Source organism: Galleria mellonella, unplaced genomic scaffold, assembly GCF_026898425.1.
Source record: "Galleria mellonella isolate WM207_F2 unplaced genomic scaffold, CSIRO_AGI_GalMel_v1 utg1267, whole genome shotgun sequence".
In the NCBI taxonomy this organism is placed as follows: Eukaryota; Metazoa; Arthropoda; class Insecta; order Lepidoptera; family Pyralidae; genus Galleria; species Galleria mellonella.
Window position 1 is genome coordinate 2,220,233 of NW_026441987.1, and position 13,738 is coordinate 2,233,970.

The following is a 13,738-nucleotide window of genomic DNA, read 5'->3' on the forward strand; positions in this document are numbered from 1 at the left end:
TAATTTTATTTTTATTATAGGATATTGGTAGATCGTATCACACAATACGCAAGCAACGGTTATAATAACATTCATTGGTTGAATATTAATGTGACAGGCACTACCATATCCAATCAGACAACACCTTAAAATTCAAGAACAAACAATTAAAGATTTGTGACAAAGATTCCAATTCAAGATATTGATGGATTATACTCATGTTACCAAACACGGACGTAACCATTACATTCGACAGTACGATATACAGCGCCAGACATTCATGACTATAAATTGATTTGTTATTTCTTATTATAGAATAATGGTAAATTTTATCAGATAATACGCAAACAGTTATAATAACATTCATTGGTTGAATATTAATGACATACATTACCATATCCAATCAGACAGCACCTCAGAATTAAAAAAAGTAACAATTAATGATTTGTGACAAAGAAGCCAATTTAAAATTCTAGTGGATTATACTCATATTACCAAATACGAACGCCATCATTACATTTGACAGTATAACAAACAGCACTATACGTATACAATTGGGCCCTATGAAGACTTGTTTATTTTTATTATAAGATATTGGTAGATCGTATCACACAATACGCAAACAAAGGTTATAATAACATTCATTGATTGAAAATTAATGTGACACACACTACCATATCCGATTGGATACACCGCATAGATTGGACCATACTTAAATTAAAAAACTAACTTCTTTTTGGTTTTTATCTTTTATAAGGCTTATTTATTTCTGCGTACCGTAATAGAAGACAGACGTGACCGATACGTATATATTAACATATGGGTATGTAATTTGTGACAAAAATTCCAAATTAGGATATTGGTGGATATTAACATCAGTAGAGCATTTATCTTACAAAAAAGGGCTATAAGAACAATTGTACGAATTTCACAAAGAGATTCCTGTAGAGAATATTTTAAAAAGCTCGCAATTTTAACAGTTCCAAGCCTCTATATACTGGTTGTCCTTACTGATTTTGTAAAGGTCCTTCTGAAAACTGAAACTGAGCAAAATAGAAAAAATCGGGAGAGTACTAGGAGGAAAGATGTTAGTACTAACTTTGTGCCCCGTCTAGACATTGTCAAACACGGTACACGTCTTCAGGCAGTAGTTATTTAATAAATTACCTATCCAGTTAAAAATTATACGAAGCCTCAATTCTTTTAAGATTAGATTACGATCCCTTTTATTGGAGAAATGTTACTACTCCGTACTACTGTACTGATGATTAATATAAATAATTAAAAATGAATTTGACATGTTTATATAATATTACTATGAAATTGACACTGTTTATTGCAGAATTTATTTATTATAATTTATTGTTATTATTATAGTTTGGATGGTTGTAGTATTCAGGTTAATGTAATGATTTTTGTATGTTTATCCCTTATTTCAGACACAATGTACATTGTTTTTTGACTAATGACTAATGACTAATTATCACACAACAAAAATAATTCAAAAGAAACATTCAATAGTATTATTTTTGTTCTTTTGCCACATACATTTGATACATGGACTTTTTTTTTAACATGAATTTATTTAGAAGCTCTCAGATACCTTCAGGCAGTGCATTCCAGAGTCGTGAAGCTTGAATGATGAGAGTCAGGCATAAAACCAGATTTATGAAGATAATTTGTTTAAAAATCATCGTCCGTTCCCATACCACCGGTGTAAATATACTAGTCTGTTAATATTATGCTCTCAGCGTTAGAAGCCTATTGATTTAATCGGGTTATGCGAATCATATATATATACGTATATAATGCCCTTGGCTTTCAATGACTTCTTGTTACACAAACTAAATGATATACAACGGAATTGTACGTGAGATCGTCCGAATGTATTTCTAACATGTGAGCTACCCAAACATTATTATAATCATATTAGTAATAATAGACATTATATGCTTCTCGTTATGGCTTAGTCATATTTATTTATTAGTCTATACTTCATTAACAAAACGTCACAATAAAACTATATTTAGTTTTAGTATTGGCACATTATACAGTTTAATTCCTGCATATTGGGAATGGGATGTAAATTTAACATAGTTTGAAAAGTTTCAACTAATCATACATACATACTGTATTATATTTTATATGTTTATATTTTATATGTTTGTATAGCTTTTATATATTACATTTTTATAAGAAAACGAACTAGAGATCATTACTAATATTAGAAATGAGAAAATTAATTCATTTGTTAATTTTTGGCGCCTAGGCTTACAGACAAACAGACAGTCACTAAATTAGACAAGAAATACTAGATGTATCTGGAATCGAGACTTATGGCTTTTGTTGATTATTTACTATTATTTACTTTACATAATAAAAAAAACACTAATTTAGAATTTTTTTCCTTAAATTATCTTTAACTACATAATAAACAAAAACAAGTTTCGATTCTAACGCCATCTAGTAGGTAAAGGCACCTAAATTTGCCAACGTTATAATGCAAATTGTTTAGTAACCAACAACTTTAAATAAAGTTTGATTAAAAAGCCCTATACCTGCAGAATTTAGCGGCGGAATTTTAGGCTATATTACAGCACAAACCTATAACGTAAATACTAAGGCAGTTGTCATATAAAATTTTAAAAAATTAACACAATTTCACATTCACTGCTTTTACTACTAGTGCCTCTAAATAAGTGGCAAATGAAACTATCCATAGAGATAGATTAGTTTGCAATTTGTCTATGGAAAATATATATTAAGTATTTACAATAAAGTTATTCTTTCTGAAGTACCATTTGCCTTAATCTTTAAATTAAAAATTTTAAATTTATTATCATCGCATCATTCTCTTTAGATAGAGAACTGTACTCCAGAATCCACTCCAATATTTATATGGAATTTGTTCCATATAGCCAGATAAAATGCAAATATGCCAATACAAAAACATTCAAAATTTACAATACATATTAAATTCTTTTATACAACCTCTTTACTCTCAACAGACTTTTCTTCTGATTCAACATTACTTGCAACATTACTCGTAACATTTTCTACACTTTTCGATATAACGTCTTGTTCCTTTGTTTCGTTTGTCTCTTTATCGTCACAATCTTCATCATCATCATCATCTAACTCTCTATTTTCTGTCTCTTTCTCGCCGGGAACATCATCTGACGGGTCATAGGAATGTAGATTCAGTTTCTCCAGCCAGTTACCCATTGAATTGTCTTCTATCTCACCTTTTACTATGTTGGGGTATATGAAATCATGTTTGAATTTTTGAACAGCCTCTTCTTCTGCTTCCCAGGTGAGACTATCGTGACTTATTTTGTATCGGGCATCATATCTGTCGTAGTGTACCTAAAATTATAATAAATATGTATCCACAACTTGTCTGGCTTGCTCCCTGCTATATATATAGAATCTTATATGCTTGGCGAAATATGGGCATGCGAAGATTGCCGTCACCGAAACGGTAACAGTTGACAAATGCATCCGACTATCCTATTACAGATTATTTTAATCATATGACCAACTAACCTGCATTCATTCCCACCTATCACCTTCCACTGGTGTTCAAAATTAACCTTTTTATATATTGACAATTGTAGTTTTTTATAAAAAAGAATATTTATAAACAATTGAAAAAGGACAAAATATATATATATATATAATAAATATCATCTTCAAGTCAACAGATGGCAATTTTATTTACAATTAATATAATATAAATAATAATATATAATAACAAGAACCAGCATATTTTACAAACAACTGGTACCCCGTTAGTGTATACCGATACCGTTTCATTTTTACCCATTAAAAAAAAAACAGTTAACGCCACTCTCTCACGAACGATAGTAGTACTAACCATATCTAGAACTAAGCCCAGACCAGGCGCGGTGGGTATTATGACTTTCTCCTTGCCAAATGCCCGCTCCATCGTTGACGAGTCCGTGTGACCTCTGACAACGGCAATCATTAGACCTACCATTTTACGGATCTGATGCAGCATGAAGCTTTGTCCCTGTGTAATAAATACAATTATTGTATAATCTATCTCTATTGTAATTATCAAACACTCAGGTAGTAGTTTTTTTTTTTTTTTTATACAACTTAAAATGACAAACAAGCTGACGGCCCACCTGATGGAAAATGGTAACCGTCGCCTATAGACATGAGCAGTACCATGGACATAACTATACTGTAGAGTATCCCGTTTCGCCCATGATACCCCCATGCGTTGCCATTCTTGAGGACTCAGGTGTTATTCCTCTATACCCAGTAAATTCACGCCATATCGCACCCTTCAAACCGAAACACAGCCATGCAAACACAACTGCTTCACGGTAGAAACACGAATGGAACAGAGGTAACCAAGCAATCAACTTTTGTACAAAGTCTCCCTCTGGTATGATCTTCCTACCGAAGCTTTCCTTAGAGACTACATCATGGGATACGCTGACCACCAAATGGGCCATATACTTGTTTGCTGTCTTTGTGGTATAAAAAAAAGAAATATTCTCCACATGAAATAAGTTAACAGTCGAAACATTAAAATTAAGCAGAATTTGTATTATGGATAATAGACAAACAAAACATAAAAACAAAAAATAGGCCATAGATTAAGCAACGACAGCATGCAGAGCGTATTCTTTGTCTATGACCTACAAGTGCCGACTTAAGTTTTTTTTTTTTTGTTAATATTTAACGCTTACCTTAACTAATAATACGGCAAACTCCATATCTGAATGTACAAAGACTTTCTCTACGCTAAAACTCATCATGTACCTCAATGCAGACGGGTCTTGGAAGTGCCTACAAATAAAAACTACTCTTGATTTATACAAACAAATTTACAGCTACTGTCACAATTAGTGCTTCAATCGTTAGAAAAATAATATTGGATTAAAACTCATCAAAATAGATTTATAATATGAGTAAATAACGTAATTGTGTGAAAAACAAAAACAAAAAATACAACCGAATTGAAACTTCGAAAGACAGAAATAGTCTAAATTTAACTTATATCTAAAATATAGGATTATATATTTTTTTATGTAACTTAGAATGGCAAACAAGCTGAAGGCCCATCTGATGGAAAGTGTTAACCGTCGCCTATAGACATGAGCAGTACCATGGACATAACAGAGTATACTGTTTCGCCCATGATACCCCCCATGCGTTGTCATTCCTGAGGACTCAGGTGTTATTCCTCTGTACCCTGTAAATTCACACCATATCCCACCCTTCAAACCGAAACACAGCCATGCAAACACAACTGCTTTACACACGAGAAACACGAATGGGACAGAGGTACACAAGCAAACGACTTTTGTACAAAGTCTCCCTCCCTCTCTATATTAGACCTTAATAATTTTGACTAAAGATATTTTTTCACGTATTTCTACCGTCAGTGTGTGTAGCTATACTTGCATGAATTGATGAATAAATACGCTGTGTTGTGGTTAAAAAAAAAAGAGATATGGCAATGTAATTACGGAGGATAGTGATATCACACCTCAGTCCTCAGGAATAATGATGCAAGCATGAGATAATGATCATGTCTATGGCCATTCAAGTAGACTGACAACTCATTTACTAAACCTAATTAATAATAAGATTGTTTTGCATTAAAAAACGCCTTCAATTGTGGAAAAACCAGTTATTTTGATTTAAAATCTCTTTCTTTGTCTTCTAAACTACAGAATCGATTTTTTGATAAACCTTTTATCTTTGTTCTATAAGACCAATCTGTAGCATCTTTTAGTTTTCTTCCTAATATCAGTGTTTAGGAAAAACCAGTTATTTTGATTTAAAAACTAAACTACAGAATCGATTTTGATAAAATTTCTATAAGACCAATCTGTAAGTATTGCCTTTCAGATAAAAAATTGATTCCCCAAATCGATTCACAACTGATCGAGTTATTAGGTAAGAAATATAAAAAAAATAGAACCTTCTTTTTTGAAGTGTTGTAAAAATATTACTTACTTCCTTTCAGTAAAATTGTGGTAACTCTTCGTCCCTTTGTATATACTTAATACATTATTGACTTTGTCCAATGTCTCTGCAGGTATTCTATAAAATTTCCTTTCTTCTATGGTCACCAGGCTAGGTTCGAATACATAGGTGGGCAGTGTAAAACTGTATGTTCGCGCATTACATTTCGATTTTGAATTAAATTTATTTGTAACCCGTTTCACAGCAAATATTCTTATGCACTCGGGTAATTTTTTGTTGATATCATCAATGTTTATTTCTAAAGCTGTAAATGTAATTATATTTATAATAAAATAATAATTAATACTAATATAATACATTACACTAAAACACAAAGGGAGACTTTGTACAAAAGTCGATTGCTTGGGTACCTCTGTCCCATTCGTGTATCTACCGTGAAGCAGTTGTGTTTGCATGGCTGTGTTTCGGTTTAAAGGATGGAATATGGCGTGAATTTACAGGGTACAGAGGAATAACTCCCGAGTTCTCAGGAATAGCAACGTATGGGGGGTATCATGGGCGAAACAGTATACTCTGTTATGTCCATGGTACTGCTCATGTCTATAGGCGACGGTTACCACTTTCCATCAGGTAGCCGTTAGCTTGTTTGCCATTCTAGGTTGTATAAAAAAAAAGAAAAAAATAGCAACATCTAGTTTGAAAATATCAGGACAAGTTTAATTGTCATGTAAGTTTTTATCATCAGCATTGTTGGCGACAGACCCCTTTTTATATAAATTTACCTTTTTAGATTTTGTATTTTTCTATTTTGAATATGTCTCTTTTATAACTTTGTTTTTTACTTTTTACTTATTGACTTCTTGTCAAGGAAATTATACTGGTAAGCTTCTCTATTATATTTATTTATTGCCGCTGCCCTCATCTCCTACCAGTGCAGTTAATATTCACCATCTCAGCTATTATCTGTCCACTGCTTAAAGGCCTCCCCCATAGAATGCTATAGGGAACGGTCCTGAGCCACCTGCATCCACTGACCACCTGCAATGCCTTTGTGGTTATTACTCCATCTAGTAGGGGAAGGGAAGGATTGTTAGTAATATGGACCATTGCTAGTAATATACCGTCAGATTTATCTCTATGCCCCCCCCCCCTTTCATCCCCCTGCCTTTTCATCCTTCATATATATAAATATAGTCTTCCTGCAGGGTAATTCATTTTGTACCCTAGATAGTGGCTTTTGAAGATGAAGAAGTGGTAAAACATTGTGTTGCCATACCATTACCATACACATAGTTACCTTAATATTATCAAAGGAAAATACTAACGTAACTTCATAGACACGACCTGTCTGGCGGCAGAGACACCTTTGTCGGTTCGCGAGCTCCTCTGGAAGTGCGCATTCTGTTGATTTTTGTAGTCATCCTCCGTTATGTATTTAGTCTCGTACAGTGCTTTCAATAGGTCCTCCTCTATTGTTCTAACGCCCGGATTCCTTTTGATAAGACAAATGAAGTTTTCATTATCAAAATTAGATTGTTATACCTTATAAATAATACCACTGGACATATTACACAGCGCCATCTAGTCCCAAAATAAGCAGAGCTTGTGTTTAATTAAATAATCAGTTTGTATTGTGTACTAATCAACTGGTAGAAATTCTCATGAAATAATACGTGTTTGTACTAGCCAAGTTTGTCCAGGAACCCCATAATCAGTTACCAGTTTACCAGAGGGAGACTTTGTACAAAATTCGATTGCTTGGGTACCTCTGTCTCATTCGTGTTTCAACCGTGAAGCAGCTGTGTTTTCATGGCTGTGTTTCGGTTTGAAGGGTGGGATATGGCGTGAATTTACTGGGTACAGAGGCATAACACCTGAGTCCTCAGGAATGGCAACGCATGGGGGGTATCACGGGTGAAACAGTATACTCTGTTATGTCCATGGTTACCACTTTCCATCAGGTGGACCGTCAGCTTGTTTGCCATTCTAAATTGTATGAAAAAAAATCAAATTTCAACATAAACCACAAAAGTACTATATTTCATTAAATTCTTATTTATAACAAAGTTTCACTAGTGTGTGTATGCGTATGCGTGAATAACGCATGAGCGCGTTTGCGCGTGTGTAAGCGCGTGTGTGTAAACGCGCATGTGTAAGGGCGCGCGTTTAATATGCGTGTGCGAGTTTGTGTGGGCGTGTGTGCACTTGCTTTCGTACGTGTGCATGTGTGCGTGTGCGTATAGGCGTGCGCGTGTATACATCAGTGAGCGTGTGCGTAAGTAAAAAAAATATGTTACCTCTGCATTCCATAGTAATCTACCCCACAATAGCCTAATAGCATTGCCATTTTTTTCCTCTTAATCCTTTCAGCGGTTTTCTCGCATAATTTTTTTTCTTCTGACTCTCCGTCGTCTTTCTTATTAGCAGTCAACTCCTCCCACTGCCGCTTCATGTGACGTTTCTTAAACCTCGTCTGATTTTTGCTACGAATTATTTCATCTGACTCATCTTTTGGCGAGTCTATTTTTTCTGGTGTAGCCACGTCCATGGCTGTTGCGAATCGGAATGTTAATCCTAGTGGCAGGTAAGAAACATGTATACATTAAAACAAACTCTTAAAAGAACAGTCATAATAAGCAATACCCTTTTTGTTGAGAGAATTCTTTTAGGATTATGCCATAAGAATAAGAACTAGGTAGAAGTAACACTTCCGCTAATTCAATAATAATTCGTTCAAGCTCGAAGCTCGAGCAGCATTCATTACTCGAATTTTTCTTTAATCAGTGTCGCCATACACCAAACAAAGAGAATGTTTAATCATAAGCCACAAGATGACACTTTGTTTTTTTTTCTCTTATCAACTTAAATACCAACATTGATGATTTATTTACTTAGCAACCATAAAAATGTAGCATTTCATAAATTTTTTATAGTAATACCATAATACACTCTTTATTAATTACTAATATTATAATTTAATATTTTGATGGTGGGAACTCCATTGGAACTCTGACTATTTATTTATTTTTATTATTGTCTGATATTCCAAATCCTTTTAATTTCTTTTTCGCATTATCTTCTATTGTTGGCAAAAATGTATGAAAAGATTGATGAATGTGGAAGAAGCAAAAGAGGTTTGCTTTAATCAAAACATTTGGAGTACCATTGTTTCTGTCTATCTTAATAACAAACTTTGAGACAGGCATGACAGATATGTATGTATATATGTTTCAATTGTAAGTTGTGTGTAACAAGTAAATGACAAAAAAAAAAGACAAGAAACAAACAGTAATGGGATACAAATAGATAGAGATAAGGAGAGAAATGCTAATGCCCACTTTGGTTGTATTATGGTGTTTCTAATGCCATAAGCAGAGATATTATTAGTTTAGTTATACATATCTGTTTAACATTATTGTACATTAGACAATAAATTGATGTAAAAAAAAATACACAGTAGATGCAACAGATTTATCCAAAATAATTTCAGTCAACCTTGTGAATACTTGAAGTACATACATCTAAATATTTATTCTAAATTTCAATATTCATTTCTTTCTAATATCTATTCCATTGTATTTAATTTTGTATTATATTCCTTAACTTGTAAGTACACAAAGTGCAAAGATAAGGGAAATCGAGTAAAAAAAAAATTAAATGAATCCTGGAGACTCAGATTCAGACCTATCTTCATTTGATGGACTTTCAAGTATTGTGTTACTTGATTCCTTGCTTAATGTTACATTTGAAAAAAATGTATTGTCATTTATATTATTTGAAATATTACTTATTTCAAATTTGTAATGTTGTAAAAAATAAAAGTATACATTTTATACATAAATACTCTCTATTCATAGAAATATAAATTTTTTACAAACTTATTTTAACTAATTGGAGGGTTCTGTAACATTTTTTTTAATTGTAAATCGTTTGTAGCAGATTTTAATAGCTTTGGTATAGAAACCCTAAGAAATATGTGGCCACAAACCAAACTAATATGATCATATGTAGAATCAGAAATGTAAACACAGAAATAACAATGATAAACAGTAAGATTTGAAAAAAGATAATAAATTCTAATAAATTGACTACAGAATCGAAGATTGGGAATTGTTTGTAATGTGGCCATATTGCTATCAAAATACCTGTTAAATTAATATACTTGGAAGAGGTAAGCTCACTCTTGCTAACAATTTTTAAACAAATTGCTGTATCTTTTCTTTAAGTACAATAAAGAATATATATACTTTTCCTCTAGAAACCACGGTGATTAATTTCTAATGAAATCATCACGATGGGCCAACTGATTGAGTTCATCCTCACCTATTCATCTTCATCACTGATGCCCTATCAGCATATTTGATAAAAAAAACTGGCAGTTTCTATCCAATTTTCATACTATTAAAAAAAATCAAACTTCATCTTAGCCTGCTGTTCGCCTCACTTGTATAATAATAACGCGGATTATTCCTTTTTTATTCTTTAACCCCCTTATTATAAAAACGCCGCCAAACGTCTTATAAGCCTATTTTAAATATCGAAGTGTTATTTTTTTTTTTACACTAATTTCCCAATTGGAAATAAATAAAGTGATCAAATCTTTGTAAAAAATGTGGCGAGTTTTTATGAAGGGGGCAGAATACTCTACAGTATCAACAAAGCACCTACTTACCGCATCAGTTATAGGTTATAATAATAATATTTTAAGATTTCGAAAATATTATATGTCTGTTGTACTAGAAACTTAAGTACCTTGTTCTCTACAAAACTGTTCCTCTATACAGAATATTATAGCAATTGATATTTCAATATCAAGGAGATTTCTTCGTCAATTTCAACATCACTAACAATAAACATGTGAAACGTTTTGAACTGGAAAGTACCTGATTTAATCGGATGTCTCGGCAGGTTCTTTCCCAAAGTATTAACAAATAATTTAAATATTGTAAATGACATGCCTATTATGGTAAATAATTAGAAAAATAACGAAATAAAATACATACACTAAAATTTAATACACTGCGACACAAACCAAGTAATCACTATTTAAGTTGTCGGCACTACTCTCATATTGGGAAACTGGAAACTAAGTCTCAGGGTATTAACACAATAACATTAATTAAAATTTACAGTCCTCTAGAACTATTTATAACATGTTTCTCTACTAAAATATCGATATTGGTAGGTATCATAAAATATTTTAAATACACAATCGGGCTAATAATAAAAAATCTTGCTTTTAGAAGCAAGTATATAGATACTATTTACCTGCAAAAAAATTTTCATCACTTTAAATACCGATTGTGTATTTAAAATGTGTGTAAATAAAGCGAAAGTTTAAAATTAACTATCGTAAAATACCTCATTATTTTGTTAAAAAATTTCTAAATCAATGAACTGGTTACATAGATCTCATACAAAATTTTTTTACTCGTGTAAATGTATGGAACTACAGAAACTAGTGATGAGTCTTATTTGTTAATCGATTGGATCAATTACAAGAAATATATTTGAGTTTAAATCGTATGTATTATATTTGATTAAAACTGGTTATAGGAATATCAAATTATAACGACGCCAATATATATCAAATCGAATAATAAATATAATCGAATAGAATATTGATATTATCTATATTATCTGTAGTGTAAGTGAGTACAAACCTATGTTATCTTTTGGCGGGAACAACCAAACAGGGCTGCCAAAACTTTTAAATTCAATTTTCCTACATTTAATTTAAGGATAATTGTATATTTGTGTATATTTCAATTGCATTAGTTTATTGAAAATGGACGGGAATTAACTATTTGTTTTATATTTTACCCAGATTATGTAAGATTGTACCCGTAAAACTACCACAGAACAAATTAATTTTTAACAAAACTGTGTTTATAAAATTACATAGATAAACTAGGTAATAAAAGCTTTGTTTATTTAAATCAAATCTTCCAAAGGGATATATAAGATATAATACCTTCCATCCATTAGGTAAACGTTAACAAAATAGGCTAATATATGACTGATAGGTAAATAAGAGTACCTATTTTAACGTAAAATGTTGAACTGTTCAGCAATTTTCACGTCAGGGAGTAGCATATGGGACTCTTTTACGTTTGTAAAGTAGGTTTTTGTAATAGGTGACAATGGAATGATAAATGCATTGGAGTGGCACGAGTAAGGTGAGAATGAAACAGGTCATCGTAACATCGTATCAAATAGTAACAAATTAATCACTATGGTTACCAGGTGGAACCGCGTGAAGATTAACCTGATAGGGTATATTGTTAGCAATGAGATTATTAAGTCCAATTACTAATAATTCCTTTTCCCTAACCTAGGTATGTAATATTATTGAAGAAGCTTATAAATTAGGTCAACTTCTATGTTAATTATTAATCAAACCGTCTACTTAGCGAATATTTACGGTACAATTAGAACAAGTACATAACTACCTACCATTGCACGTACCCAGTCAATTAACCAACAACGCGCATGCTCCAACAATGCGCATGTCTGAACTCTCTAGACCGCATATTTAGGACAAGACACACATCATGGGGTGACGCAGTGCTTGAAAAAATGAAAGGCGGAAGTTCTGAACGCTTGGTCGTGAGACCCTCGCGGCGCAGAGGAGAGACACGCGCCAAGCTCACCCGGTATATAACTGTAACGTTAGCAGCTTTATTGGGTGGAGGCGGTTCCGCTTTGCTCTTTCTCGTTCCCCTGTACGCTGATCCAGCACTAAGTGCTCTAGCCGCAGACTTCGACCCGGTGCCAGCCGAGTGTGTCACAGAGAGGCGCGACGACAGACTCGGGCTTGATAACTGTACGTGGGCGTCTTGCAGAGAAGGCTGCACCAGTGACGCGTACAAATGCATACAGTTGCACGTCAAATACAAAGCGTATTCAGAGGATTGGCGTCCGGCCGTATTGTTCGTAAATATAAAGGGCTGTGGGTATCCGCCGACAGTGGATTGCGAGAATTTTACGACTAGCTACGGATATGTCGGAGCCAAGTATCCATGCTACTGGTCAAGAGCTGACACGAGTGTAGTGGTGCCGCGGTGGTCACGAGGTGAACAAGTTGCGACAGTGACGAGGACCCTGGCGTTGCCTCTGTTTCTCTCTGGATGTGCTGGGATCGGACTGTGCGCTCTGCACTGCGAGTGTAGGCCACGTCGCAGGCGCCGCCCTCCGCGTCGTCCTCCTCGCTTGCCTACTTTGTCACCCGATGACACTTCGGTCTACAGGCTAGCTTAGGCTCGCCGTAAGGTCCAATAAAGCTGTAACTATTTTATTACAAATTAAAAGTATTTAAATTTATTTTGGATGAGGACTAATGTAAATAAAAAATGTATATATTTATGTTCATTGTGTTGTTTCATTTGCAAGAGTCAGATAGATACCTATTTGATTTCTAAAATGAGGCTCTGAATTGGACGTAGCTATGCAGAAGGGACTCAGCCAAGAAAATTTTCTAAAATGTCACGATACTAAATTATGTAAGAATTTTTTAAATTTTTTCAGCTAAAGTGCATACAGTTTATATTTTTTGTATTATTTTATTGCGACAATGAATCCAGGTTCGTGAACTCGTTAATATGGAAATTAAAACAACAGGTATGATTCATTCAAATACTCATTCTAATCCACATGGATTAGAATATGAGTATTTTGTAAACTGATTTGGACGAGACGAGACAGTTCTTCCATATTTTCCCATACAAGAGATAGAGTAAGAGCAGTTATTTATTACAGACTAGACCAGGTTCGCAGTTTTTCAAAATAA

The 13,738-nt window shown here is 33.4% G+C and overlaps 2 protein-coding genes across 4 annotated transcripts; one reads left to right on the forward strand and one right to left on the reverse strand.

The window, feature by feature from the left end:
• Positions 1 to 1,932: 1,932 nt before the first annotated feature.
• Positions 1,933 to 11,059, reverse strand: LOC113513773 (pseudouridylate synthase 1 homolog). Of its 3 annotated transcripts, none has more exons than XM_031914608.2 (7): positions 10,953 to 11,059; positions 8,247 to 8,523; positions 7,275 to 7,441; positions 5,980 to 6,253; positions 4,704 to 4,803; positions 3,857 to 4,012; positions 1,933 to 3,345 (listed from the first exon to the last, which is right to left on the reverse strand). In XM_031914608.2, exons 2-7 carry the CDS (start codon positions 8,495 to 8,497, stop codon positions 2,962 to 2,964), a joined length of 1,332 nt encoding a protein of 443 aa, XP_031770468.2. In that variant the 5' UTR covers positions 8,498 to 8,523; positions 10,953 to 11,059; the 3' UTR covers positions 1,933 to 2,961. The 3 variants fall into 3 exon arrangements, with proteins under 3 accessions (XP_031770468.2, XP_031770467.2, XP_031770469.2); XM_031914607.2 differs by having other exon boundaries at positions 10,833 to 11,000; XM_031914609.2 differs by lacking the exon at positions 10,953 to 11,059 and adding an exon at positions 10,702 to 10,836.
• Positions 11,060 to 12,426: 1,367 nt separating this feature from the next.
• LOC113522292 (protein tipE) lies at positions 12,427 to 13,320 on the forward strand. The gene has a single exon (XM_026907975.3). The coding sequence runs from the start codon at positions 12,442 to 12,444 to the stop codon at positions 13,207 to 13,209; it is 768 nt and encodes a 255-aa protein (XP_026763776.2). The 5' UTR covers positions 12,427 to 12,441; the 3' UTR covers positions 13,210 to 13,320.
• The last annotated feature ends 418 nt before the right edge of the window (positions 13,321 to 13,738 follow it).